Raw genomic sequence first — 27500 nt, 5'->3', positions numbered from 1 at the left:
TTTCCAGTGGGAGTTTGTACGGAAAACCATAAACCAGTATTTCTTGTGATCTGTATCCATACTGGTAACCACTTTGCTCTCTCCGTTTCCAGGTGAGTTTATGGCTTGACCAGGAAAACAAAAACGGGATGGCCCCCACTTCCGCTTTGCTCAGGCTGCACCGTGGGGGCGTCAGCCCGAACTCTCCCTACAAAACGAGGACTAAGTCACGACAACCCTCTGGTGTGCCAGGGCCTGTGCCGGATGTCACAAGGGCTTTGTGAAGGGACGAGGGGTTCAGGGCCACATGGTCGCTGTAGAAGCCACAAGGCATTTTAGTAATAAGTATCTGTATCCTCCTAGAAAGAAAAAAGCATAGAACCGGCCTGGACCCGCCGTTTCAGTAAGTGGTGAGAATGGATCTGATTTGCTAAATGTTTCTATGATGAATGTTCCCAGAGAAATTATTTTGTTACTTGTTTTGGCTCAAAAAGTAAGGCCATATCCCAATTAATGAAGACAGTAATTGAATATTTTCATGTAATGGTGTGTTTGTATATCAAGGAAGCACGAAAGGACATTTACCAAGCAGTGCTATGTCATAAGACCCCTTCTGGTGCCGGAAGAAATGTTACCGCCTATTCAAACCCCTCCCAAGTGTCTCCAAACTAAAAACAAATTGAGTTAAAAATATTTCCAGGTATTGGATTCTGGCAAGAAAAATGCAATCACCCCGGTGCGACCTCAAACATAATTTGATCATAGGAGACACTGCCCCTTTAAGAGGAAAAGGGCAAACACATGGCAAAGCGATCTTCTGAGGAACAAGGCGTGCCCCAAAACTCAAGGGATGGGAAGTGAAGGAGCGGTCTCGCATCCTATTTACAATGACAGATCTGCCTTTTATCAAGCCGACACATTTTAAAGAGACAATCCTTCCTAGGGCCAAAGTGTACTGATGGCAGTGACATGTTTAAGGGGTCACATCTGGGTGATGCTTTTTTTCCTCTGGCTGTGTTTGCACCTTTAAACTGCAAGTCACATTCTGTCCATTAAAACCTCCATTGACGTCCACAGCAAACACCAATACCGCTATAATAAATGCGAATATTAACTTATCGTAATTTTTACTACCGCGGTATTACATCATATCGGTATATTGCCCAACTGTACAGTTTACAGAGTGAATGAATGTCGAGATCTCCTTCGATATGAATCCAAAAGCACATGATCAACATTGAAATATATTTACCTTGGCTGGCGTCGACACTGGTGCCATCAAGTGGGTTTACGATGCCCGGATAATCCCTCCCAAAGGAAAGATGTTTGATGTGATGCGTCATATTTATCTGAAAGAACACATTTAGTATTAATATACGGCACTCCTGATATGCCATGTAAAATACAGAAGGGTATAACACCACGACTCAAACTGGCGCCTGGCGCGGGACCTTCATGTGGCCCATGGACTTGCTAATTTCATACCAGTTACTTAGTGTTTTTCACACCGAAACTCACTTGTAAGTTAAGGTAAAGTAAATATATATGGTACAGATGTTATGTAGATGCATCTAAAATGACATTGAAATAACCCTTGTCGCCCATTTACTGATCTGACCTCTTTGGAGAACTAGTAGAAGACCCCTGGTATACACCTTCAACATGAAGCAAGACCTGCCCAGACAGAGCTTACAAATCGAAGCAATGTGAGGCAATGTGAGGCGACATGTCAAGCCAACGCCCTGCTTAACAGGATTTGCAGGTGTGAAGGCACATTGTAATGTAACACTTTTCTATCAAATCTGGTCCGTAGAGATGTGCGAAAACTTTGCATGAGGTCAGGAACCAAGCAAAACGTACCCTGGAGTTGTGAATATAACCGCGGCTGAGTCACAGCTCGAACGCGATGCTCCAAGCAATAAGTCAATGGCCCAGATACACAAAAGGGTGCCAAGCTTTAGCACGGCCATACTCCTAACGATATGAATGGGAGCGGAGGCGTGCTAAAGATCAGCACCAGTGTGTGGATCTGGGCCAATGTGCACTATAACTGTTTAATATGCTAATAACTCTACAATCACGTAATGCAGAGACTATAAATACGGAAACAAGGGTTCGCTCACAGAGTGGTGGTATTTCGCTGAAAGCCCCCAAATCTAAGGCAAATTTCCCGATATTAGCATGGTGATGCTTGGTGAAATATTTAGCAGGGAATTTAATTTTGGAAAACAGTTAACATTTCTCCAACACATTTTGGACCATTTCCTACATCGCTGATCCACAGGGCAATGGTTTCGCTCTGGTACCAAACTAACGCATAGGTGGTCCACTTCAGCCCTCAAAGGCCACCAACAGGCTAGGTTTTCAGGATATCCCTGCTTCAGCACAGGTCGCGCAATCAGTGGCTTAATCAGAATGGCGAAAAAAGAGAGATCCAGCGCTCCACGGATTTCAAGATAAATGAATTTATTGTGCCACACGACGTTTCGACCAACAGGTCTTTTTCAAGTGATTAGGCCTAATCGAAACGTCGTGTGGCACAATAAATTCATTTATCTTGAAATCCGTGGAGCGCTGGATCTCTCTTTTTTCCTCAGTGTACATTGGAATTTGCCTGGCAGGTACTTCCTATAACCAGCAGCACCGGTAAACTGTATGTATTTATTATATTGTTGTGTGCAGCCAAAACCCCTTTACATTGGTACTTAGTCAGAATGGCAGCAGCACCTGTGCTGAAGCAGGAATATCCTTATAACCTAACCCACGGGTGCGCAAACTTTCTGCGCTACGCCCTCTGCCTGCTCAGCCCTAGTGCTCGCGCGCCCCCCCCATACCTAACAATTGGCGTCAAATTACGCCGCGGGGTCATGTGATGTTATGTCAACCTGCGGCGTCATTTTATGCCACGGCAACGCATCGCCCAAAGTCAAGGTAAATAAGTTAGAGGCCACGCGCGCTTCCTGGCATTAAATTTAAATGCTTTGGGGGGGAAGCGCGGGGCCTCTATAACCGACGTGCCCCCCCCCCCCCCAAATAAATCTTGTGCCCCCAGTTTGCGCCCCCCTGACCTAACCTGTTGGTGGCCCTTGAAGACTGGAGTTAGCCACTCCTGGTCTAATAATGCTATTTCTGATCATACTCACATTGTCAAGTCCAAAGCTCTGCAGATCGTGAACTGTCGATAGAAAAGAAAAAGATATATACAGATCTTCATAAAGCACAATTGCATTAACCGCTTACATACAAGAGGCGCCTGTAACGTACAAGTGACCAACTGCCTCTCAGACGGTGGAGAATAAAGCCAGATAAAGCAATTTTGTGATTCCCTCCGGTTGCTCCCTTCGGTCTGATGTCACCATGTGTTCAACAAGAGTTTGCACAGGCAGAGCCCTCCCCGGCCCCCTATCTTTATTGGGTCTCTAATAAGGACAGTGTGAGCCAAGGGGAAAGAAAACACTATATTAACAAACATTGCCCCATTCACCGCCCTAAACAAATGTAATGGATAAATGTTATTTATGCAAGAAACCCCAACCCTCTCTAATAGCGCGTCTGAGATCAGATGCACTGTAAGGAACCCCCAACCCTCTCTAATAGCGCGTCTGAGATCAGATGCATTGTAAGGAACCCCAACCCTCTCTAATAGCGCGTCTGAGATCAGATGCACTGTAAGGAACCCCCAGCCCTCTCTAATAGCGCGTCTGAGATCAGATGCATTGTAAGGAACCCCAACCCTCTCTAATAGCGCGTCTGAGATCAGATGCATTGTAAGGAACCCCAACCCTCTCTAATAGCGCGTCTGAGATCAGATGCACTGTAAGGAACCCCAACCCTCTCTAATAGCGCGTCTGAGATCAGATGCACTGTAAGGAACCCCCAGCCCTCTCTAATAGCGCGTCTGAGATCAGATGCACTGTAAGGAACCCCCAGCCCTCTCTAATAGCGCGTCTGAGATCAGATGCATTGTAAGGAACCCCAACCCTCTCTAATAGCGCGTCTGAGATCAGATGCACTGTAAGGAACCCCAACCCTCTCTAATAGCGCGTCTGAGATCAGATACATTGGAAATTCTTCTGTATTTAGTACAATTTTCAAGACCATAAAATTGCAAGGAACCATTAGGGCTGCGATTCCAGTGCGTTCTACCGGGCCCAGTACATGCGTCGGTGCGCATTTAGCAGCCGCGCTGTACTGCAAGTTCACACATACAATTTTTTTGTATGTGGAACTTGCGACGGAGACGTGGCCACGCCCCCGCCAGCGGTTCATCCAATGAGGGCAGACCAGCCACGTGAGGTCATGGTGATGGCCACGCCCCCGCAAAAAGCCCACCACGCCCCCTCCCGTCACAAACGCTCCCTCTCTCCCAGGGCCGCGATCTGCGGTGAAGCGCTGTGCACACGCCCTCGGGCGTGCGTGCTACAGAACGCACTGGGACCGCAGCCTTAGGGATGCCCAGGGAACCCAAGGGGCCCCTAGGAACCCTGGTTGAAAAACACTAACCTATGCAGTGGAGGAAATACAAAGCATAAAGTATAACATTGGTAGTGAAGGTACCTGATGAAAGGGTCACCTTAACAAGGATGCATGTTTGGCCAAACAATTGAACTAAATGACCCATATTTGGAATAAAAAAAAATAATGTATCAAGTAATGTCATATTGGACATTCTATATTGGGGCTTCTATGCACTGTTCTGAGAGTAACCCTTCTGCATTGAGGACGCTAATGATCATAAAAGCGGTAGCGGAGGTGGGCGATCATAATGCGACGAAGAGCAGCGTCCTCAAAATTCATAGGGGTGACAATTGGCAAACCGTGCAGAGAAGCGGCAGCAGAAGAGAAGGGCGGTGTGTGTGTGTGTGTGTGTGTGTGTGTGTGTGTGTGTGTGTGTGTTCTCTAAAGGGAACACACACAACTTCTACTCCTTTTTATAACAGCCCTATAGTTTACCATTATAAGCCCCTCCCCATAACAAGGAAAGAGGAGCAGAGGAAGTTTAGCTTGCAAGAGGAAAAGGATCTACTGGATTTGTCTTTAGAAGGTTTTCCATCGCACGTGCTGCCCACAATATGCAACTGAAGACCCTGAGCCAAGATAAAAGAAAGGTTACATGGAGCTGAAGTTCTTCTGTAGCATGGTGAATTGAATGATCCGAAATGGCTAGTTATACTTGGATTGCAGGCCTTCGTGCGACTTAATGAAAGATTAGTGGGTTTACAGGTGCAGTGCCATGTTGCCGACCCGAATGCAACCTTGATTAAGCATTTAATAGTCTAATTGGCTTCCCTAAAAAGTTTTAACTGTGCTAAAAGCAAAGATTGGCGGCTTTAATTCTGTGAAAATTAATTTCTTCTGGGCCTCTGGATGGGGAGCCATTGTCAATCAAGGGGTTTGTTTACCCTCCCCCTACGATGTCCCTATCAGAGAGCCAATAAAGATAAGGGGAGGGTGAGAGGGGGCTCTGCCTGTGCAAACTCATGTTGAACACAAAGTGCCATCAGACAAAAGGGAGCAGCCAGAGGAAAATCATCCCCCACCCAGGTCTCCGCTCACTAAATATTTCTGGTTAAAAGACAATAAACCAATGTGACCCCTAAACAGGTCACTGTCATTAGCACACATTGCTCCTAGGGAAGATTTCATCTTTAAAAATCACCCAAGATCTAGAATAATCCTAACTGAATTCTACCTTCTTCCTAATGGAAACCCCTAAAATCAGGGCATGCATTGCCACATCACACGATTTATTTTACTTTTGGGGAGAGAATTGCTGCGTTGGAGGTGCAGTTCCAGTATCCTCACTGCAGCATTTCACCACAATGTTGCTGTAAAAGCTTTTTTTCCTGTAGGCAATTAAAAATGGCCGCCTGAGGTATTTTCTCAAAACTGCTAAACAACTGACCCGATCCCTGGACTTGTTACTAATTCATACTAAATTACTTATTTATACATCAGACAAACATAGGGTACAAGTGAAACCTTTAATGGCCAACTTGTGGTTAAGAAGAGCTAGCTCTCAGAACCAGGGGTCTCTTCAGGCAGATTTTAGTTAAAAAAAATCCCAGCAGGACTTGTGTTCCTAAAAGCCAGCGCACCACACAACCACGACTTAACCACTGAGGACTTCTACACTACTTTTGTAGTGTCTATTCTACCGGCTAACAAGGTACAATCCTCTTTCTACATCATAACAGAGCTGGACAAACTGGACAAGTGGATTTCTTCCCCAGCCTGGTGTACAGCAGTGGGATATTGGGGGTGGCGACATATGGAGTTCTTAGCGCTACGCAAAGCATTGTGGGACGCAACTTTGAGAAGCAGATCGTGCTCCAAAGACGGTCAGTGGAAACCACCATTTTCCCGCACCGGCCGCCGCAGTGGACAAATGGCTTCCCGCGAATTTGCTTTATGGGTTTAGCAAATGTACATCTCTCACAGAAGTGCATCCAAAAAAGGCAGGTTGGCCCTGTTTAGCCATGCAATAACTACATAATGAACACGGCACAATTCTGTGAGGTCTTGAATGAATTGGTCCCAAAGTCAGCTTGCCAAAGCCCCCTGTACAGAATAGGTATAGCGAGATGGAGAATAGACAGTATTCTGTAACACTTACTCTCAACTGCGTGTACTGCACAGAAAAGTAGGCAGAGGGGAGAGGAGAGGTCTTAATTATACAACACGGAACAGTCCTGATTAAGATAAGACAGCAGAGACTGACATTAGTACACAACCTTTAATTCTTTTGGGTAACTAGAGCATCCTGGTTAAACAACCCCTTGTTTTGGTCACCCACTGGTCAGTGTAAATCTTGTTGCAAGAACCACTTTGCCCACCCAGTCTGTCCATTTTCCTATCGGCTGTCAAACTCCAACCCTACTAGATCCTTGGCGCTCATATTTACGATGGCCTAATGTCCATCACAAGCATGTTTGAATCCTCTTACTACATTAGCCTTATATCACTTCTGCTGAGAGCCAATTCCACAAATATACCACCATTTCCGTGACGAACGACTTCACATTTTCACGGAGCCTTCCACCCCCCAGTTTCCGAGCGTGGCTTCTTGTTATAACACTTTTCTCTGAGATACAGTGGGCTTCCTTCCTCTACTTTGTTGGAACCCTCCATATGTTAGAACGTTCTTATATCCCCCTCTCCTCCAAGTTGTAAATATGGTGGTCTTTTATAGTCTTTCCCAATGGGTTTTATGGTGTAGACCAGCATTTCCCAAACTTTGTTACCCTGTGCTCCCTCTGCTAGAAAATAGTCCCCCAAAACTCCCAATTAATAAATCTCATCGCCATCTCACTAATTACACTGTGTGAGTGATCCCAGGCAGTAAAGGGTCCTGAGCCTGTGGGGAAAACATATGCTTAAATAAACCACCTAACTGCCCCTCAGTGTGTGAAGGCAGCAGTGGGAGAGGGGGAGTGGGGTAAATCACTCTTACTCACTGCGGGAGCTTCCAAAGTCACTCCCCACAATGCCTTGCTGCTGTGTCACCTGGCAGCTCATGCTGTAACTGTGATACCCCCCAACACTAAGGTGCAGTCCCCATACAGACTCAGGACCCCACAGTGTGTATGCTTGTTTTCTCTTTTTCTCTTGAGGAATCCATCAAGAAAAGAACTTTGTCTACAATCACAATTAAACCATTCCTCAGCGCCACAGGAGGTGTCTTTCCCCAGCCATCGAACATGACCCAATATCAACACGACAGGTCACCCGAAGGCCTCACTTACCGTGGACATGGGACTGCTGGAAACTTTTCCCGGGCGCGAAGTGAAAGTTCCCAGCGACCTGTTGCAAAGAAACACATTGGTTTGGTTACGGCTTCGAACACCTGCAATGACCTTCCCGCAGAACTAGGAAGGGGGGAAAGGGTCGCCCGAGCTCGCAAAGCGTGGAATGTGCCATATGAGTGGGAGTAAGGGTCTGCCCGCGATTCGTCATGGGGGGACTCCATGCCTCTGGACGAGCTTATTGGCAAAATGCTCCACAAAAATCGCTAGTTTCGCTTAAGGCTAATTTCCACTGAAGTCTTTACTTTTATTTATTTTTTAACCCTAGTTGGGAAGCAGGGGGTCCTCAGAGCTGAATGGTGTTAATTCGAGCTCCGGGGACCCCCTGCTCCCAGAGGTACTTACCTCTGAGAGGGCCCCGGATGGGCACGCAATATGGAAGTTTAAAGGTCCAGCTGGCCAACGTCATCCCTTGTGGCTTCCTATTGGCCTCCGAACCTTTAATCCCGCATTACATACCGGCAGCACCTTTAGAGGTCAGAATCTCAGGGTGCAGGGGGTCCCCGAAGCTGGAATCAACGCGGTTCAGCTCAGGAGACCCCCAGCATCATACCCAGGAGACGTGGGGGGATACATTTATTTATAAAGGGAACGGCTTTTCTTTTGGAGACTATAGATGGGACAAGCAGCTGAAAGCTGCGAACTGGCAAAATGGAAGACTCCTCTAGCGACGTTTTTAACCCTTTGAAGCTTGCCGAAGCGTTTCCCAAGGAATCCAGTCTGGGGGGCAGGAAATGCTTACAATTCCACGCCTGCATGCGGGACAGTTTGGCACTTCTCTGCATGTACACCGAACGCAAAGCAGAGCAACAATGTGTTATCTGCACCTGTGACACTGCTGCTGCTGCCCTCAACCCAAACATTCCTCAACTCTTCCGCTGTAGTTGCTTTGCAAAGTACCCTTGGCAGTGGAAGGGTTAAAGGGTATCTAGCACGCGAGTGCAGTTTTTCACGCTTGTTTAGTAATGAAGATTTCCTTTTAAGTTAGAGACGTTGGAAGTCAGTGTATCATTTCGTGGCACTTCTTCCCCACTTTTTGTTCTTTGATACATCTGTAGATACATTTTTTTCTATTTGGAATGTGCAGTATTTTATTTTTTCACACTTATTCGCACATTTTAATTCTCACTCGTCACACGATATTTATATATTTTTGCATGTTTTAACCATCTACATACTGTATACATCAATATACAGACAGACGTCTGAATACCTACATGTTTACAAATACATTAATATACGTGTGTATATATGTGTATAAATGGATACACATTTTTATGTATATTAGGACACTAGTTTATGATTTCATTCTCCTTTTAGTATATATCTACATGTAAAAGAATAAAACAATTTAGTGTCAGATATAAAAATAAGTCATTTTTATTGTTTTCGGATGGACACTATTTATATTAAAGTATACGGGTTAAGTCTTGTCCTACGCCTCCTACTTTCTCTCCTCTAGTAACAAGATTATGAAGTCCCTCCTGTATATATGGTGTTACAAGGCAGAAGCAGGATCTGACGATCGAGTCACATTGGTCTTAATATGGGAGACGTGTGAGGAGCACTTACCTTGTTGACTTCTAGAAACCCGTACACTTGGCAGCCCTCGTTCCTCTGCTCTTCCATCTTCTGGCTGAACCCTCCCGCTTACAGTGGGCTATGGAGTCCGGAGTCTTGAACGCCCAGCCTTTCCTTCGGTACGCCTCGCGGACATCATCGCAGGAGTTACAACACCTGCGAGGAACCAGATAACACAACCATGTTATTACGAGCGACAGAATGTGTGAAACAATAACCGCAAAGAACTAGGAAACACATTCTAGAATCATAATCTAATTTAAGAAAATAAGGTGGTTCCCAGCACTCGAGAGATATGTTAATAAGAACGGTCACACGCGTCAAGTGAAAAAAACAATAGAACATTTGTTACTGATGTGAGTGTGTACAGAAACATGCGATATTACATCTCATACAAAAAAAGGTCAACAATGTGATACACCACTCAGGTCCTAAAGCGACACGGACAATCGCAGGAGAATATATACAGAATATGTATCAAAATGAGCACGTCTGAGTGAACACACAAACTAGATACACAACCAAAAACAGAAAGAAAAAGAGCAAAAGGAAACAAACATGAGTAATAGCACACAATTACACGCGTCTCACACGCGCTGTGACTCCGGTGAGCTGGGACGCCGCAGATCTAGGCATTTTGAGGGGCACTTTTTAGGAGAAGGGAAGTGCCACCTGTATTTGACACGTGGGAACTGATCTGAAGACTGGGTTAGTGCCCCGAAACGTTGCCCCCCTTGTTTAATTGCGTGTTCCCTTGCCCCATGCTCGTGGGATTTTCTCCTCGAGTCCTTGTAGTGGATAAGTATCGGAGCGCATACATACTAGTGTTGATTTTGATACATATTCTGTATATATCGTACTGTTATTGTCCTTGTTGGTGTATGATCCGAGTGATGTGTATCACCGGATATATTTTGTATGAGATGGAATATTGCATCCTTCTGTACACACACTATATCTTTTATCAGCAACAAATATTGCGTTTTTTTCATCATTTAACACGTGCCCGTTACCACCCTTACCAAATAATACGTTTTCAGTGCTGGGAACCACCTTTATTTTTTACCATTAACCTAGAGGGAATTGGGGTCCTGTTCCTGTTGCACCGGTATTTGTATATATTGATACCCGTTCCGTTCCAAGGGGGTGCTGTCTGACCTAAACACTTTTCATAATATTAAGTCTCCTTAAAGTGATCAGAAGCATTGGAAAACCTGAAACAAATCAATAACAATGATACAGCTCAACCCCGTTACAACGCGAATCCGCTTAGAACGCGATGCCAGCGTGGCGCCCAACCATTGTGTACTCCGAGCACAAAAAGTCATCTGCTTTATGTCATAAAATGCCAAGGTAAATCGCCGGTATTGCGAGTTGCTTTTATATTCTCTAGGATTTAAAGAATATTCTGGCAAAGGAAAAACATGGGTAGGATCATGTGAGTAGGTTACAGGCTCTGTACTTCTGTAACCCAGGCTGTGCTGCAAAGCTGTGTAATGCAGCAGGCAGAAGCTTATATGGGTCCCATGTTAAAATGGATAAGAAGCAAAAGGGGAAACCGAGTGCTCATTTGCATGTCATTACCCAGAATCCCTAGCTGTAGTGGAAGCATAGTATCCTGTTAGATAATGGGGAAAGGCAGGGTTGCAGACCTGTTAACGTGCTCACAAGTGATATTTTTATTTGATCGTTCGTAGCACAAATTGAAACGGTTGAACAATTTTAAATTAACCGAGCCAGCCGCGGAACGTGACAGAGCCACCTTGCGCCAGCCGTCGACGTTCTTGTTGGGGTGGAGAGGCCAACAGCTAGGAAACTCGAGACAGATCCTTTTTTTTAATACTACTAGGTGAGCGACTAGTCACTCTGTTTATGTGATTTAGGGGAATATTCACCCAATTAAGAAAAAACATCCCGAATTCAACCCTGCCCCTTGTTAGAATAAGCTGCACACCTCTCTCTACCTGTATTGGTTCTCAGGATGTTATTGGCGTTAACCAAGCTGATGCTGGCACAACGAAACCCTTCCCCTCCTCTGCTCCATGCCAACCAATGTCTGATAACTGCGCCTAGCAGGCTCCAGCATTTATAGCTAACCAACACACTGCGTTATGATGTCACTGATGAGCTCACGTGACCTCACAATGCTGTGGTCAGCGGCCTACCTACCAAAGGCAGAAAGAATTATGTGAAGGAGCCCACCCAGCCAACACGAGACATCATTATTTATAATAGTAGTATGAATATATATTCAAGCATACCGTCTGCAAAGGATTACCAACATATTAGAATATAAATAATATTTATAATCATTGGAATTGCAACTCTTGAGTTAAAACATAACTGCAAAGGACCAAACACCACGACAGAGATATACACACACGGGACACTATCTAACGCGATAGATCGCATCCTCAAGCACTACAGAACTTGCAAATAACCAACAATTTTAACGTTACGATCATAAAGAAATAAATAAAAAACGCTTCCTTGACATGATCACAATTACACCCAACACACACTTAATATAGGTCTACCTACTATCACAGAAAATGGAAACATCTCAGCCATACCCCAACCTGCCAGAGCATCTAAAGAGGGCAAACTCATGTCACCCGAGTTTTTAAACAAGAGTTTACACAGACAGAGCCCCCTCTCCTCTGCCCCCCTAATCTTTATTGGTTCTCCGATAAGGACAGGGTGGGACAAGGGGAAAGAAAACACTTCATTGGCAAACCCCTCACCATTGAAATGCCCCAAAGAAATATCACGTGTGATTACTTTACAGGGAACCCATGGCAGACAGATCTTTTGCTTTCCGCACAGTTTGATTCATTTAAAGAAGCCAATTCAGTTGGTCCATTCTTTACAAAAGGTTTTCTGTACAGTTTGCTGCGTGGGATTGTACCGGTATGTTTATTTGTAAGCTACAAGGGACTGCCACCTTCAAAACGTCACCGGATGCGGTGATATTTCCATTGGCACACGATCTCCGGGGTGAGATCCGCTCCCCTATATAACCTTCACAGCTCCCTTTTGACATACCTAGTACGGCCTGGCCACTTTAGTATGTTGCAGGGGAAATTCAGGCCGACGTGTAGGACAAATCGTCGTGGACGTCTACCCTAAAAAGGGTAACCCAGAAAGGCCGTTCTCTAAACCCGAAACCGGTAAGCCCATACCCTAAAAAAAAAAAAAAAACCTAACTCCTAATCACCTACCTCAATACCAAAAACTGGCCAGCGGCTAAACAGCAGCAGCCAACTGTCCGTTGGCGGTGAAGGCCCTATCCGTGGGCCAACTACTCCACTTATGTTTCTGGCATCCATGCACCAGTTGCGTCATGCGACAGCCCCATGGGCGATCACGTGACACGGAAGTGCCGGCGGGAGCCAGGAACCCCAGCACTGTAAAAAGGTTGACATGCAATTACCGGGTATCTTCAGTCTCGGCTCCGTAGCAGCTTTCGCAGCGTTCGGGGTCTAAGGAAGTTGGATCAAACACCGTCTCCTCTTCCGCTTTCCCTAGATCTGGAATGGAGTATGATGGAGATTAGCGGTGACGGTGCAGTCCCACCTAACATATGCCACCAAACGTCTGCCATTTACAAGCCCCACATTTGTTTTTTCATTTATTGTAGGGTCGTTACAGACACTATTGAATAACATCAAATGATAATTAATAAAATAGAGAGAGATGAGCTGGGGAGCTTCACAAATATAAGTAGCAATACACCCAAACCATGAGTGCCACGGTGCAGTGATGCAACGGGTTACCTTCTCCATGAGCGCAACTTCCCAGATAAAACTTAAAGCCAACTCAACATTTAATTTGTTATGTTACACAGTATGTGAAGCAGTGGGTCCCACTGAGCTGAACCGCACTGTTTTTCGCTCTGGAGACCCCCTGGTTCTTGAGATCTTGATATTTTTGGGCGCCAGTGTTCTGGTCCCCTTTTGGGAAATCCATATGGCTGCCACCTAAGCATCACTCCAATGGTCCAAAAGGAAGCTGTAGTGTCACCGCTTGATTGAGATTTACATTTAAATTGATTGAGATTTACATTGATTGAGATTTAGATTTACATTGATTGAGATTTAGATTTACATTTAGATTTAAATTGATTGAGATTTAGATTTACATTGATTGAGATTTAGATTTACATTGATTGAGATTTAGATTTACATTGATTGAGATTTAGATTTACATTTAGATTTACATTTACATTTAGATTTACATTGATTGAGATTTAGATTTACATTTAGATTTACATTTACATTTAGATTTACATTGATTGAGATTTAGATTTACATTGATTGAGATTTACATTGATTGAGATTTAGATTTACATTGATTGAGATTTACATTGATTGAGATTTAGATTTACATTGATTGAGAGTTAGATTTACATTTAGATTTACATTGATCGAGATTTAGATTTAAATTGATCGAGATTTAGATTTACATTGATTGAGATTTAGATTTACATTGATTGAGATTTAGATTTACATTTACATTTAGATTTACATTGATTGAGATTTAGATTTACATTGATTGAGATTTACATTGATTGAGATTTAGATTTACATTGATTGAGATTTAGATTTACATTGATTGAGATTTAGATTTAAATTTACATTTACATTTAGATTTACATTGATTGAGATTTAGATTTACATTGATTGAGATTTACATTGATTGAGATTTAGATTTACATTGATTGAGATTTAGATTTACATTTACATTTAGATTTACATTGATTGAGATTTAGATTTACATTGATTGAGATTTACATTGATTGAGATTTAGATTTACATTGATTGAGATTTAGATTTACATTTAGATTTACATTGATCGAGATTTAGATTTAAATTGATTGAGATTTAGATTTACATTGATTGAGATTGAGATTTACATTGATTGAGATTGAGATTTACATTGATTGAGATTTAGATTTACATTGATTGATATTTAGATTTACATTGATTGATATTTAGATTTACATTGATTTAGATTTAGATTTACATTGATTGAGATTTAGATTTACATTGATTGAGATTTAGATTTAAATTGATTGAGATTTACATTGATTTACAGTGATTGAGATTTAGATTTACATTAATTGAGATTTAGATTTACATTGATTGAGATTTAGATTTAAATTGATTGAGATTTAGATTTACATTGATTGAGATTTAGATTTACATTGATTGAGATTTAGATTCACATTTAGATTTACATTGATTGAGATTTAGATTTACATTTAGATTTACATTAATTGAGATTTAGATTTACATTTACATTGATTGAGATTTAGATTTAAATTGATTGAGATTTAGATCTACATTGATTGAGATTTAGATTTACATTGATTGAGATTTAGATTCACATTTAGATTTACATTGATTGAGATTTACATTTAGATTTACATTAATTGAGATTTAGATTTACATTTAGATTTAAATTGATAGAGATTTAGATTTACATTGATAGAGATTTAGATTTACATTGATTGAGATTTAGATTTACATTTAGATTTACATTGATTGAGATTTAGATTTAAATTGATTGAGATTTACATTGATTGAGATTTAGATTTACATTGATTGAGATTTACATTGATTGAGATTTAGATTTACATTGATTGAGATTTAGATTTATATTGATTGAGATTTAGATTTACATTGATTTACATTTAGATTTAAATTGATAGAGATTTAGATTTACATTGATTGAGATTGAGATTTACATTAAGATTTAGATTTACATTGATTGAGATTTAGATTTACATTGATTGAGATTTACATTGATTGAGATTGAGATTTACATTGATTGAGATTTAGATTCACATTTAGATTTACATTGATTGAGATTTAGATTTACATTTAGATTTACATTGATTGAGATTTAGATTTACATTTAGATTTACATTAATTAAGATTTAGATTTACATTTAGATTTAAATTGATTGAGATTTAGATTTACATTGATTGAGATTTAGATTTACATTGATTGAGATTTAGATTTACATTGATTGAGATTTAGATTTACATTGATTGAGATTTAGATTTACATTGATTGAGATTTAGATTTACATTGATTGAGATTTAGATTTACATTGATTGAGATTTAGATTTACATTGATTGAGATTTAGATTTACATTGATTGAGATTTACATTGATTGAGATTGAGATTTACATTGATTGAGATTTAGATTCACATTTAGATTTACATTGATTGAGATTTAGATTTACATTTAGATTTACATTGATTGAGATTTAGATTTACATTTAGATTTACATTAATTAAGATTTAGATTTACATTTAGATTTAAATTGATTGAGATTTAGATTTACATTGATTGAGATTTAGATTTACATTGATTGAGATTTAGATTTACATTGATTGAGATTTAGATTTACATTGATTGAGATTTAGATTTACATTGATTGAGATTTAGATTTACATTGATTGAGATTTAGATTTACATTGATTGAGATTTAGATTTACATTGATTGAGATTTACATTGATTGAGATTTAGATTTACATTGATTGAGATTTACATTGATTGAGATTTACATTGATTGAGATTTAGATTTACATTGATTGAGATTTAGATTTACATTGATTGAGATTTACATTGATTGAGATTTTGATTTACATTGATTGAGATTTAGATTTACATTGATTGAGATTTAGATTTAAATTGATTGAGATTTACATTGATTTACATTGATTGAGATTTAGATTTACATTGATTGAGATTTAGATTTACATTGATTGAGATTTTGATTTACATTGATTGAGATTTAGATTTACATTGAAATTTAGATTTACATTGAGATTTAGATTTACATTGATTGAGATTTAGATTTACATTTAGATTTACATTGATTGAGATTTAGAGTTACATTGATTGAGATTTAGAATTACATTGATTAAGATTTAGATTTACATTGATTGAGATTTAGATTTACATTGATTGAGATTTACATTGATTGAGATTGAGATTTACATTGATTGAGATTGAGATTTACATTGATTGAGATTGAGATTTACATTGATTGAGATTTAGATTTACATTGATTGAGATTTACATTTAGATTTAGATTGATAGAGATTTAGATTGATTGAGATTTAGATTTACATTGATTGAGTTTTAGATTTACATTGATTGAGATTGAGATTTACATTGATTGAGATTGAGATTTACATTGATTGAGATTTAGATTTACATTGATTGAGATTTAGATTTGCATTGATTGAGATTTACATTGATTGAGATTTAGATTCACATTTAGATTTACATTGATTGAGATTTAGATTTACATTAATTGAGATTTAGATTTACATTTAGATTTAAATTGATTGAGATTTAGATTTACATTTAGATTTACATTGATTGAGATTTAGATTTACATTGATTGAGATTTAGATTTACATTGATTGAGATTTAGATTTACATTTAGATTTACATTGATTGAGATTTAGATATACATTGATTAAGATTTAGATTTACATTGATTCAGATTTAGATTTACATTGATTGAGATTTACATTGATTGAGATTTACATTGATTGAGATTTAGATTTAAATTGATTGAGATTTAGATTTACATTGATTGAGATTTAGATTTACATTGATTGAGATTTAGATTTACATTGATTCAGATTTAGATTTACATTGATTGAGATTTAGATTTACATTGATTGAGATTTAGATTTACATTGATTGAGATTTAGATTTACATTGATTGAGATTTAGATTTACATTGATTGAGATTTAGATTTAAATTGATTGAGATTTAGATTTACATTTAGATTTACATTTACATTTAGATTTACATTGATTGAGATTTAGATTTACATTGATTGAGATTTACATTGATTGAGATTTAGATTTACATTGATTGAGATTTAGATTTACATTTACATTTAGATTTACATTGATTGAGATTTACATTGATTGAGATTTAGATTTACATTGATTGAGATTTACATTTAGATTTAAATTGATCGAGATTTAGATTTACATTGATTGAGATTTAGATTTACATTGATTGAGATTGAGATTTACATTGATTGAGATTGAGATTTAACATTGATTGAGATTTAGATTTACATTGATTGATATTTAGATTTACATTGATTGAGATTTAGATTTACATTGATTGAGATTTAGATTTACATTGATTGAGATTTAGATTTACATTGATTGAGATTTAGATTTACATTGATTGAGATTGAGATTTACATTGATTGAGATTGAGATTTACATTGATTGAGATTTACATTGATTGAGATTTACATTTACATTTACATTTACATTGATTGAGATTTAGATTTACATTGATTGAGATTGAGATTTACATTGATTGAGATTGAGATTTACATTGATTGAGATTTACATTGATTGAGATTGAGATTTACATTGATTGAGATTGAGATTTACATTGATTGAGATTTAGATTTACATTGATTGAGATTTACATTGATTGAGATTTAGATTTTCATTTAGATTTACATTGATTGAGATTTACATTTTCATTTAGATTTACATTGATTTAGATTTAGATTGAAATTGATTGAGATTTAGATTTACATTTAGATTTACATTGATTGAGATTTAGATTCACATTTAGATTTACATTGATTGAGATTTAGATTTACATTGATTGAGATTTAGATTTACATTGATTCAGATTTAGATTTACATTGATTGAGATTTAGATTTACATTGATTGAGATTTAGATTTACATTGAGATTTAAATTGATTGAGATTTAGATTTACATTGATTGAGATTTAGATTTACATTGAGATTTAAATTGATTGAGATTTAGATTTACATTGATTGAAATTTAGATTTACATTGATTGAAATTTAGATTTACATTGATTGAAATTTAGATTTACATTGATTGAGATTTAGATTTACATTTAGATTTACATTGATTGAGATTTAGATTTACATTGATTGAGATTTAGATTTACATTGAGATTTAAATTGATTGAGATTTAGATTTACATTGATTGAGATTTAGATTTACATTGATTGAAATTTAGATTTACATTGATTGAAATTTAGATTTACATTGATTGAAATTTAGATTTACATTGATTGAGATTTAGATTTACATTTAGATTTACATTGATTGAGATTTAGATTTACATTGATTGAGATTTAGATTTACATTGATTGAGATTTGGATTTACATTGATTTACATTGATTGAGATTTAGGTTTACATTTAGATTTACATTGATTGAGATTTAGATTTACATTTACATTTAGATTTACATTGATTGAGATTTAGATTTACATTGATTGAGATTTAGATTTTCATTGATTGAGATTTAGATTTACATTGATCGAGATTTAGATTTAAATTGATCGAGATTTAGATTTACATTGATTGAGATTTAGATTTACATTGATTGAGATTAAGATTTACATTGATTGAGATTTACATTGATTGAGATTTAGATTTACATTGATTTAGATTTACATTGATTGATATTTAGATTTACATTGATTGAGATTTAGATTTACATTGATTGAGATTTAGATTTACATTGATTGAGATTTAGATTTACATTGATTGAGATTTAGATTTACATTGATTGAGATTTAGATTTACTTTGATTGAGATTTACATTGATTTACAGTGATTGAGATTTAGATTTACATTGATTGAGATTTAGATTTACATTGATTGAGATTTACATTGACATTGATTGAGATTTACATTGACATTGATTGAGATTTAGATTTACATTGATTGAGATTTACATTGATTGAGATTGAGATTTACATTGATTGAGATTGAGATTTACATTGATTGAGATTGAGATTTACATTGATTGAGATTTAGATTTACATTGTTTGAGATTAAGATTTACATTTAGATTTACATTGATTGAGATTTAGATTTACATTGATTGAGATTTACATTGATTGAGATTTAGATTTACATTGATTGAGATTTAGATTTACATTGATTGAGATTTAGATTATCATTTAGATTTACATTGATTGAGATTTAGATTTTCATTTAGATTTACATTGATTGACATTTAGATTTACATTTAGATTTAGATTGATTTGAGATTTAAATTGATTGAGATTTACATTGATTGAGATTTAGATTTACATTGATTGAGATTTAGATTTACATTGATTGAGATTTAGATTTACATTGATTGAGATTTAGATTTAAATTGATTGAGATTTACATTGATTTACAGTGATTGAGATTTAGATTTACATTGATTGAGATTTACATTGATTGAGATTGAGATTTACATTGATTGAGATTTACATTGATTGAGATTGAGATTTACATTGATTGAGATTGAGATTTACATTGATTGAGATTGAGATTTACATTGATTGAGATTTAGATTTACATTGTTTGAGATTAAGATTTACATTTAGATTTACATTGATTGAGATTTAGATTTACATTGATTGAGATTTAGATTTACATTGATTGAGATTTACATTGATTGAGATTTAGATTTACATTGATTGAGATTTACATTGATTGAGATTTAGATTTACATTGATTGAGATTTAGATTATCATTTAGATTTACATTGATTGAGATTTAGATTTTCATTTAGATTTACATTGATTGAGATTTAGATTTACATTGATTGACATTTAGATTTACATTTAGATTTACATTGATTTGAGATTTACATTGATTGAGATTTAAATTGATTGAGATTTACATTGATTGAGATTTAGATTTACATTGATTGAGTTTTACATTGATTGAGATTTACATTGATTGAGATTTACATTGATTGAGATTTACATTGATTGAGATTTAGATTTAACTTGATTGAGATTTACATTGATTTAGATTTAGATTGACATTGATTGAGATTTAGATTCAAATTTAGATTTACATTGATTGAGATTTATATTTACATTGATTGAGATTTACATTTAGATTTACATTGATTGAGATTTAGATTTACATTGATTGAGATTTAGATTTAAATTGATTGAGATTTACATTGATTTACATTGATTGAGATTTAGATTTACATTTAGATTTACATTGATTGAGATTTAGATTTACATTTACATTTAGATTTACATTGATTGAGATTTAGATTTACATTTAGATTTACATTGATCGAGATTTAGATTTAAATTGATCGAGATTTAGATTTACATTGATTTAGATTTACATTGATTGAGATTTAGATTTACATTTAGATTTACATTGATTGAGATTTAGATTTACATTGATTGAGATTTAGATTTACATTGATTGAGATTTACATTGATTGAGATTTAGATTTACATTTAGATTTACATTGATTGAGATTTAGATTTACATTGATTGAGATTTAGATTTACATTGATTGAGATTTACATTGATTGAGATTTAGATTTACATTGATTGAGATTTACATTGATTGAGATTTAGATTTACATTGATTTAGATTTACATTGATTGATATTTAGATTTACATTGATTGAGATTTAGATTTACATTGATTGAGATTTAGATTTACATTGATTGAGATTGAGATTTACATTGATTGAGATTTAGATTTACATTGATTGAGATTTAGATTTACAGTGATTGAGATTTAGATTTACATTGATTGAGATTTACATTGACATTGATTGAGATTGAGATTTACATTGATTGAGATTGAGATTTACATTGATTGAGATTGAGATTTACATTGATTGAGATTTAGATTTACATTGTTTGAGATTAAGATTTACATTTAGATTTACATTGATTGAGATTTAGATTTACATTGATTGAGATTTACATTGATTGAGATTTAGATTTACATTGATTGAGATTTACATTGATTGAGATTTAGATTTACATTGATTGAGATTTAGATTATCATTTAGATTTACATTGATTGAGATTTAGATTTTCATTTAGATTTACATTGATTGAGATTTAGATTTACATTGATTGAGATTTAGATTTACATTGATTGAGATTTAGATTTACATTGATTGAGATTTACATTGATTGAGATTTACATTGATTGAGATTTAGATTTAACTTGATTGAGATTTACATTGATTTAGATTTAGATTTACATTGATTGAGATTTAGATTCAAATTGAGATTTACATTGAATTGAGATTTAGATTGAAATTGATTTGAGATTTAGATTTACATTTAGATTTACATTGATTGAGATTTAGATTCACATTTAGATTTACATTGATTCAGATTTACATTGATTGAGATTTAGATTGAAATTGATTGAGATTTACATTGATTGAGATTTAGATTTACATTGATTGAAATTTAGATTTACATTGAGATTTAAATTGATTGAGATTTAGATTTAAATTGATTGAGATTTACATTAATTGAGATTTAGATTTACATTGATTTACATTGATTGAGATTTAGATTTACATTTAGATTTACATTGATTGAGATTTAGATTTACATTGATTGAGATTTAGATTTACATTGATTGAGATTTAGATTTACATTGATTGAGATTTAGATTTACATTGATTGAGATTTAGATTTACATTGATTGAGATTTAGATTTACATTGATTGAGATTTAGATTTAAATTGATTGAGATTTACATTGATTTACATTGATTGAGATTTAGATTTACATTGATTGAGATTTAGATTTACATTGATTGAGATTTAGATTTACATTTAGATTTATATTGATCGAGATTTACATTGATTGAGATTTAGATTTACATTGATTGAGATTTAGATTTACATTGATTGAGATTGAGATTTACAGTGATTAAGATTTAGATTTACATTGATTGAGATTTAGATTTACATTGATTGAGATTTAGATTTACATTTAGATTTACATTGATTGAGATTTAGATTTAAATTGATTGAGATTTACATTGATTGAGATTTAGATTTACATTTAGATTTACATTGATTGAGATTTAGATTTACATTGATTGAGATTTAGATTTACATTGATTGAGATTTAGATTTACATTGATTGAAATTTACATTTACATTGATTGAGATTTACAGTGATTGAGATTGAGATTTACATTGATTGAGATTTAGATTTACATTGGTTAAGATTTACATTGGTTGAGATTGAGATTTATTTACATTGATTGAGATTTAGATTTACATTGATTGAGATTTAGATTTACATTGGTTGAGATTTAGATTTACATTGATTGAGATTCAGATTTACATTGGCTGAGATTTAGATTTACATTGATTGAGATTTAGATTTACATTGATTGAGATTTAGATTTACATTGATTGAGATTTAGATTTACATTGATTGAGATTTAGATTTACATTGGTTGAGATTTAGATTTACATTGATTGAGATTTAGATTTACATTGATTGAGATTTAGATTTACATTGATTGAGATTTAGATTTACATTGATTGAGATTTTGATTTACATTGATTGAGATTTACATTTACATTTAGATTTACAATGATTGAGATTTAGATTTACATTGATTGAGATTTACATTGATTGAGATTTAGATTTACATTGATTGAGATTTAGATTTACATTGATTGAGATTTAGATTTAAATTGATTGAGATTTACATTGATTTACATTGATTGAGATTTAGATTTACATTTAGATTTACATTGATTGAGATTTAGATTTACATTGATTGAGATTTAGATTTACATTGATTGAGATTTAGATTTACATTGATTGAGATTTAGATTTACATTGATTGAGATTTAGATTTAAATTGATTGAGATTTACATTGATTTACATTGATTGAGATTTAGATTTACATTGATTGAGATTTAGATTTACATTGATTGAGATTTAGATTTACATTGATTGAGATTTAGATTTACATTGATTGAGATTTACATTGATTGAGATTGAGATTTACATTGATTGAGATTGAGATTTACATTGATTGAGATTGAGATTTACATTGATTGAGATTTAGATTTACATTGATTGAGATTTAGATTTACATTGATTGAGATTTAGATTTGCATTGATTGAGATTTACATTGATTGAGATTTAGATTCACATTTAGATTTACATTGATTGAGATTTAGATTTACATTAATTGAGATTTAGATTTACATTTAGATTTAAATTGATTGAGATTTAGATTTACATTTAGATTTACATTGATTGAGATTTAGATTTACATTGATTGAGATTTAGATTTACATTGATTGAGATTTAGATTTACATTTAGATTTACATTGATTGAGATTTAGATATACATTGATTAAGATTTAGATTTACATTGATTCAGATTTAGATTTACATTGATTGAGATTTACATTTAGATTTACATTGATTGAGATTTACATTGATTGAGATTTAGATTTAAATTGATTGAGATTTACATTGATTGAGATTTAGATTTACATTGATTGAGATTTAGATTTACATTGATTGAGATTTAGATTTACATTGATTGAGATTTAGATTTACATTGATTGAGATTTAGATTTAAATTGATTGAGATTTAGATTTACATTTAGATTTACATTTACATTTAGATTTACATTGATTGAGATTTAGATTTACATTGATTGAGATTTACATTGATTGAGATTTAGATTTACATTGATTGAGATTTAGATTTACATTTACATTTAGATTTACATTGATTGAGATTTAGATTTACATTGATTGAGATTTACATTTAGATTTAAATTGATCGAGATTTAGATTTACATTGATTGAGATTTAGATTTACATTGATTGAGATTGAGATTTACATTGATTGAGATTGAGATTTACATTGATTGAGATTTAGATTTAACATTGATTGAGATTTAGATTTAACATTGATTGAGATTTAGATTTACATTGATTGATATTTAGATTTACATTGATTGAGATTTAGATTTACATTGATTGAGATTTAGATTTACATTGATTGAGATTTAGATTTACATTGATTGAGATTGAGATTTACATTGATTGAGATTGAGATTTACATTGATTGAGATTTACATTGATTGAGATTTAGATTTACATTGATTGAGATTTAGATTTACATTGATTGAGATTTACATTGATTGAGATTGGGATTGAGATTCAGATTTACATTGATTGAGATTGAGAGTTACATTGATTGAGATTGGGATTGAGATTCAGATTTACATTGATTGAGATTTAGATTTACATTGATTGAGATTGAGATTTACATTGATTGAGATTGGGATTGAGATTCAGATTTACATTGATTGAGATTTAGTTTACATTGATTGAGATTTACATTGATTGAGATTTAGATTTACATTGATTGAGATTGAGATTTACATTGATTGAGATTGAGATTTACATTACATAGTTACATAGTAGATGAGGTTGAAAAAAGACGTACGTCCATCAAGTTCAACCTATGCTAAATTTAGACAACAGATACTTTATTCTATATCTATACTTACTTATTGATCCAGAGGAAGGCAAACAAAAAACCCCATTAAGGGGAAAAATTAATTCCTTCCTGACTCCAAGAATTGGCAATCGGATTAATCCCTGGATCAACATCCTTCCCATGTATACTTATTTGGTATATCCCTGTATACCTTTCCCATCTAAAAAGATGTCCAACCTTTTTTTGAACAAATCTATTGTATCTGCCATCACAGTCTCCATGGGTAATGAATTCCACATTTTAACTGCCCTTACTGTAAAGAACCCTTTCCTTTGTTGCTGGTGAAATTTCCTTTCCTCCAACCTTAAGGGATGGCCCCGAGTCCTTTGTACTGCCCGTGGGATGAATAGTTCTTTTGAAAGCTCCTTGTATTGTCCCTGAATATATTTGTATATAGTTATCATATCCCCTCTTAGACGCCTCTTTTCTAATGTAAATAAGCCTAATTTAGCTAGCCTCTCCTCATAAGTTAGAATGTCCATCCCCTTTATTAATTTAGAGGCTCTCTTGACCGTGGACAGGAAGGGGGGGGCAGTGGACAGGAAGGGGGGGGCAGTGGACAGGAGGGGGAGGGGACAGCGGACAGGAGGGGGGGACAGTGGACAGGAGGGGGGGACAGTAGACAGGAGGGGGGGGGACAGTGGACAGGAGGGGGGGGACAGTGGACAGGAGGGGGGGGGGACAGTGGACAGGAGGGGGGGGACAGTGGACAGGAGGGGGGGGGGGGCAGTGGACAGGAGGGGGGGGGGGACAGTGGACAGGAGGGGGGGGGACAGTGGACAGGAGGGGGGGGACAGTGGACAGGAGGGGGGGGGACAGTGGACAGGAGGGGGGGGGACAGTGGACAGGAGGGGGGGGGGGACAGTGGACAGGAGGGGGGGGACAGTGGACAGGAGGGGGGGGGGACAGTGGACAGGAGGGGGGGGGGACAGTGGACAGGAGGGGGGGGGGACAGTGGACAGGAGGGGGGGGGACAGTGGACAGGAGGGGGGGGGGACAGTGGACAGGAGGGGGGGGGACAGTGGACAGGAGGGGGGGGGGACAGTGGACAGGAGGGGGGGGGACAGTGGACAGGAGGGGGGGGGACAGTGGACAGGAGGGGGGGGACAGTGGACAGGAGGGGGGGGGGGACAGTGGCCAGGAGGGGGGGGGGACAGTCGACAGGAGGGGGGGCAGTCGACAGGAGGGGGGGCAGTCGACAGGAGGGGGGGACAGTGGACAGGAGAGGGGGACAGTGGAAAGGAGGGGGGGGGACAGTGGACAGGAGGTGGGGACAGTGGGCAGGAGGGGGGCAGTGGACAGGAGGGGGGGGTGGGTTGCTTAAAATTTCCGGGTCCCTCCTCTCCACTCCCCCTGTATGTTTCTCCGCTCCCCCCTCTCTTTACGCTCCTGACCACCCCCTGTAGCTCCGGTCCCCACCCTACAGTGCCTGAAACACACACAGTGTCTCACACAGTGTCACACACACACACAGTGTCACACACACACACAGTGTCACACACACACACACACACACACACACACAGTGTCACACACACACACAGTGTCACACAGTGTCACAGACACAGTGTCACACACACAGTGTCACACACACACAGTGTCACACACACACAGTGTCACACACACACAGTGTCACACACACACAGTGTCACACACACACAGTGTCACACACACACAGTGTCACACACACACAGTGTCACACACACAGTGTCACACACACAGTGTCACACACACAAACACACACACAGTGTCACACACACACAGTGTCACGCACACACACACCGTGTCTCACACAGTGTCTCACACACAAACATACACACACACACACACACACACACACACACACACACAGTGACACTGACAGTGACACAGTGACACACAGTGACACACAGTGACACACAGTGACACACAGTGACACACACACAGTGACAGTGACACACAGTGACATACACACGTCACCTCTCGTTCCGGCCGCCGCCATCTTTGTTACTCCGCGAGGGAGGAAGGGGGTCCTTCCGTGCGCCGCCATCTTAGGTGCCACGTGTCAGCTGCCTGTCCCCCTGCCGGGGAGGAGGGGGGGGGGGGGTGAGTGGAGCATCGGGGAGGGAGGGGGGAGGGAGGGGAGGTGAGTGGAGCATCGGGGGGGGAGGGGGGAGGGAGGTGAGTGGAGCATCAGGGGGGGAGGTGATTGGAGCATTGGGGAGGGAGGGGGGGGAAAGGTGAGTGGAGCATCGGGGAGGGAGGGGGGGGAAAGGTGAGTGGAGCATCGGGGTGGAGGTGAGTGGAGCATCGGGTGGGAGGCGAGTGGAGCATCGGGTGGGAGGCGAGTGGAGCATCGGGGAGGGGGGGGGGGGTGAGTGGAGCATCGGGGAGAGAGGGGGGGGGGGTGAGTGGAGCATCGGGGAGGGAGGGGGGGGGTGAGTAGAGTATCGGGAAGGGAGGGGGAGGGAGGGGGGGAGGTGAGTGGAGCATCGGGGAGGGGTGGGCGAGGTGAGTGGAGCATCGGGGAGGGGGGGGAGGTGAGTGGAGCATCGGTGAGGGGGGGGATGTGAGTGGAGCATCGGTGAGGGGGGGGATGTGAGTGGAGCATCGGGGATGGTGTGTGTGTGTGTGTGTGTGTGTGTGTGTGTGTGTGTGTGTGTGTGTGTGTGTGTGTGTGTGTGTGTGTGTTGGCCCGTCACTCCGCCTCAGGCCAATGAGAGGTGTGTGGGGGCGGGCGGGCCAAGGGAGCAATCTCA

At 37.4% G+C, this 27500-nt stretch overlaps 1 protein-coding gene across 26 annotated transcripts in view; it reads right to left on the bottom strand.

The window, feature by feature from the left end:
- LOC142486275 (endoplasmic reticulum-Golgi intermediate compartment protein 3-like) overlaps nt 1–27500 on the bottom strand; it is a 148487-nt gene that overhangs the window by 113612 nt on the left and 7375 nt on the right. For 15 of the 26 annotated variants that reach the window (XR_012798875.1, XR_012798881.1, XR_012798883.1 and 12 more), the window contains exons 4-10: nt 26722–26822; nt 12799–12895; nt 9357–9521; nt 7725–7782; nt 6596–6610; nt 3123–3154; nt 1232–1328 (exon numbers count right to left, since the gene is read on the bottom strand). Coding sequence is in view for 14 of the 26 variants with exons in the window: in XM_075584879.1 (XP_075440994.1) it covers nt 1232–1328; nt 3123–3154; nt 6596–6610; nt 7725–7782; nt 9357–9413 (259 nt within the window). In the remaining 12 variants the exon portion in view is untranslated. Of the gene's footprint in view, nt 1–1231; nt 1329–3122; nt 3155–4932; nt 5067–6595; nt 6672–7724; nt 7783–9356; nt 9522–12586; nt 12769–12798; nt 12896–26721; nt 26823–27500 lie in introns of those variants that run through there. The other 11 variants (XM_075584890.1, XR_012798876.1, XM_075584881.1 and 8 more) reach the window with 11 other exon arrangements.

This window comes from Ascaphus truei, unplaced genomic scaffold (genome assembly GCF_040206685.1).
Source record: "Ascaphus truei isolate aAscTru1 unplaced genomic scaffold, aAscTru1.hap1 HAP1_SCAFFOLD_804, whole genome shotgun sequence".
Lineage (NCBI taxonomy): Eukaryota > Metazoa > Chordata > Amphibia > Anura > Ascaphidae > Ascaphus > Ascaphus truei.
Note: the sequence above shows the minus strand (reverse complement) of the source record. Positions and strands in the feature narration are given on the sequence as shown.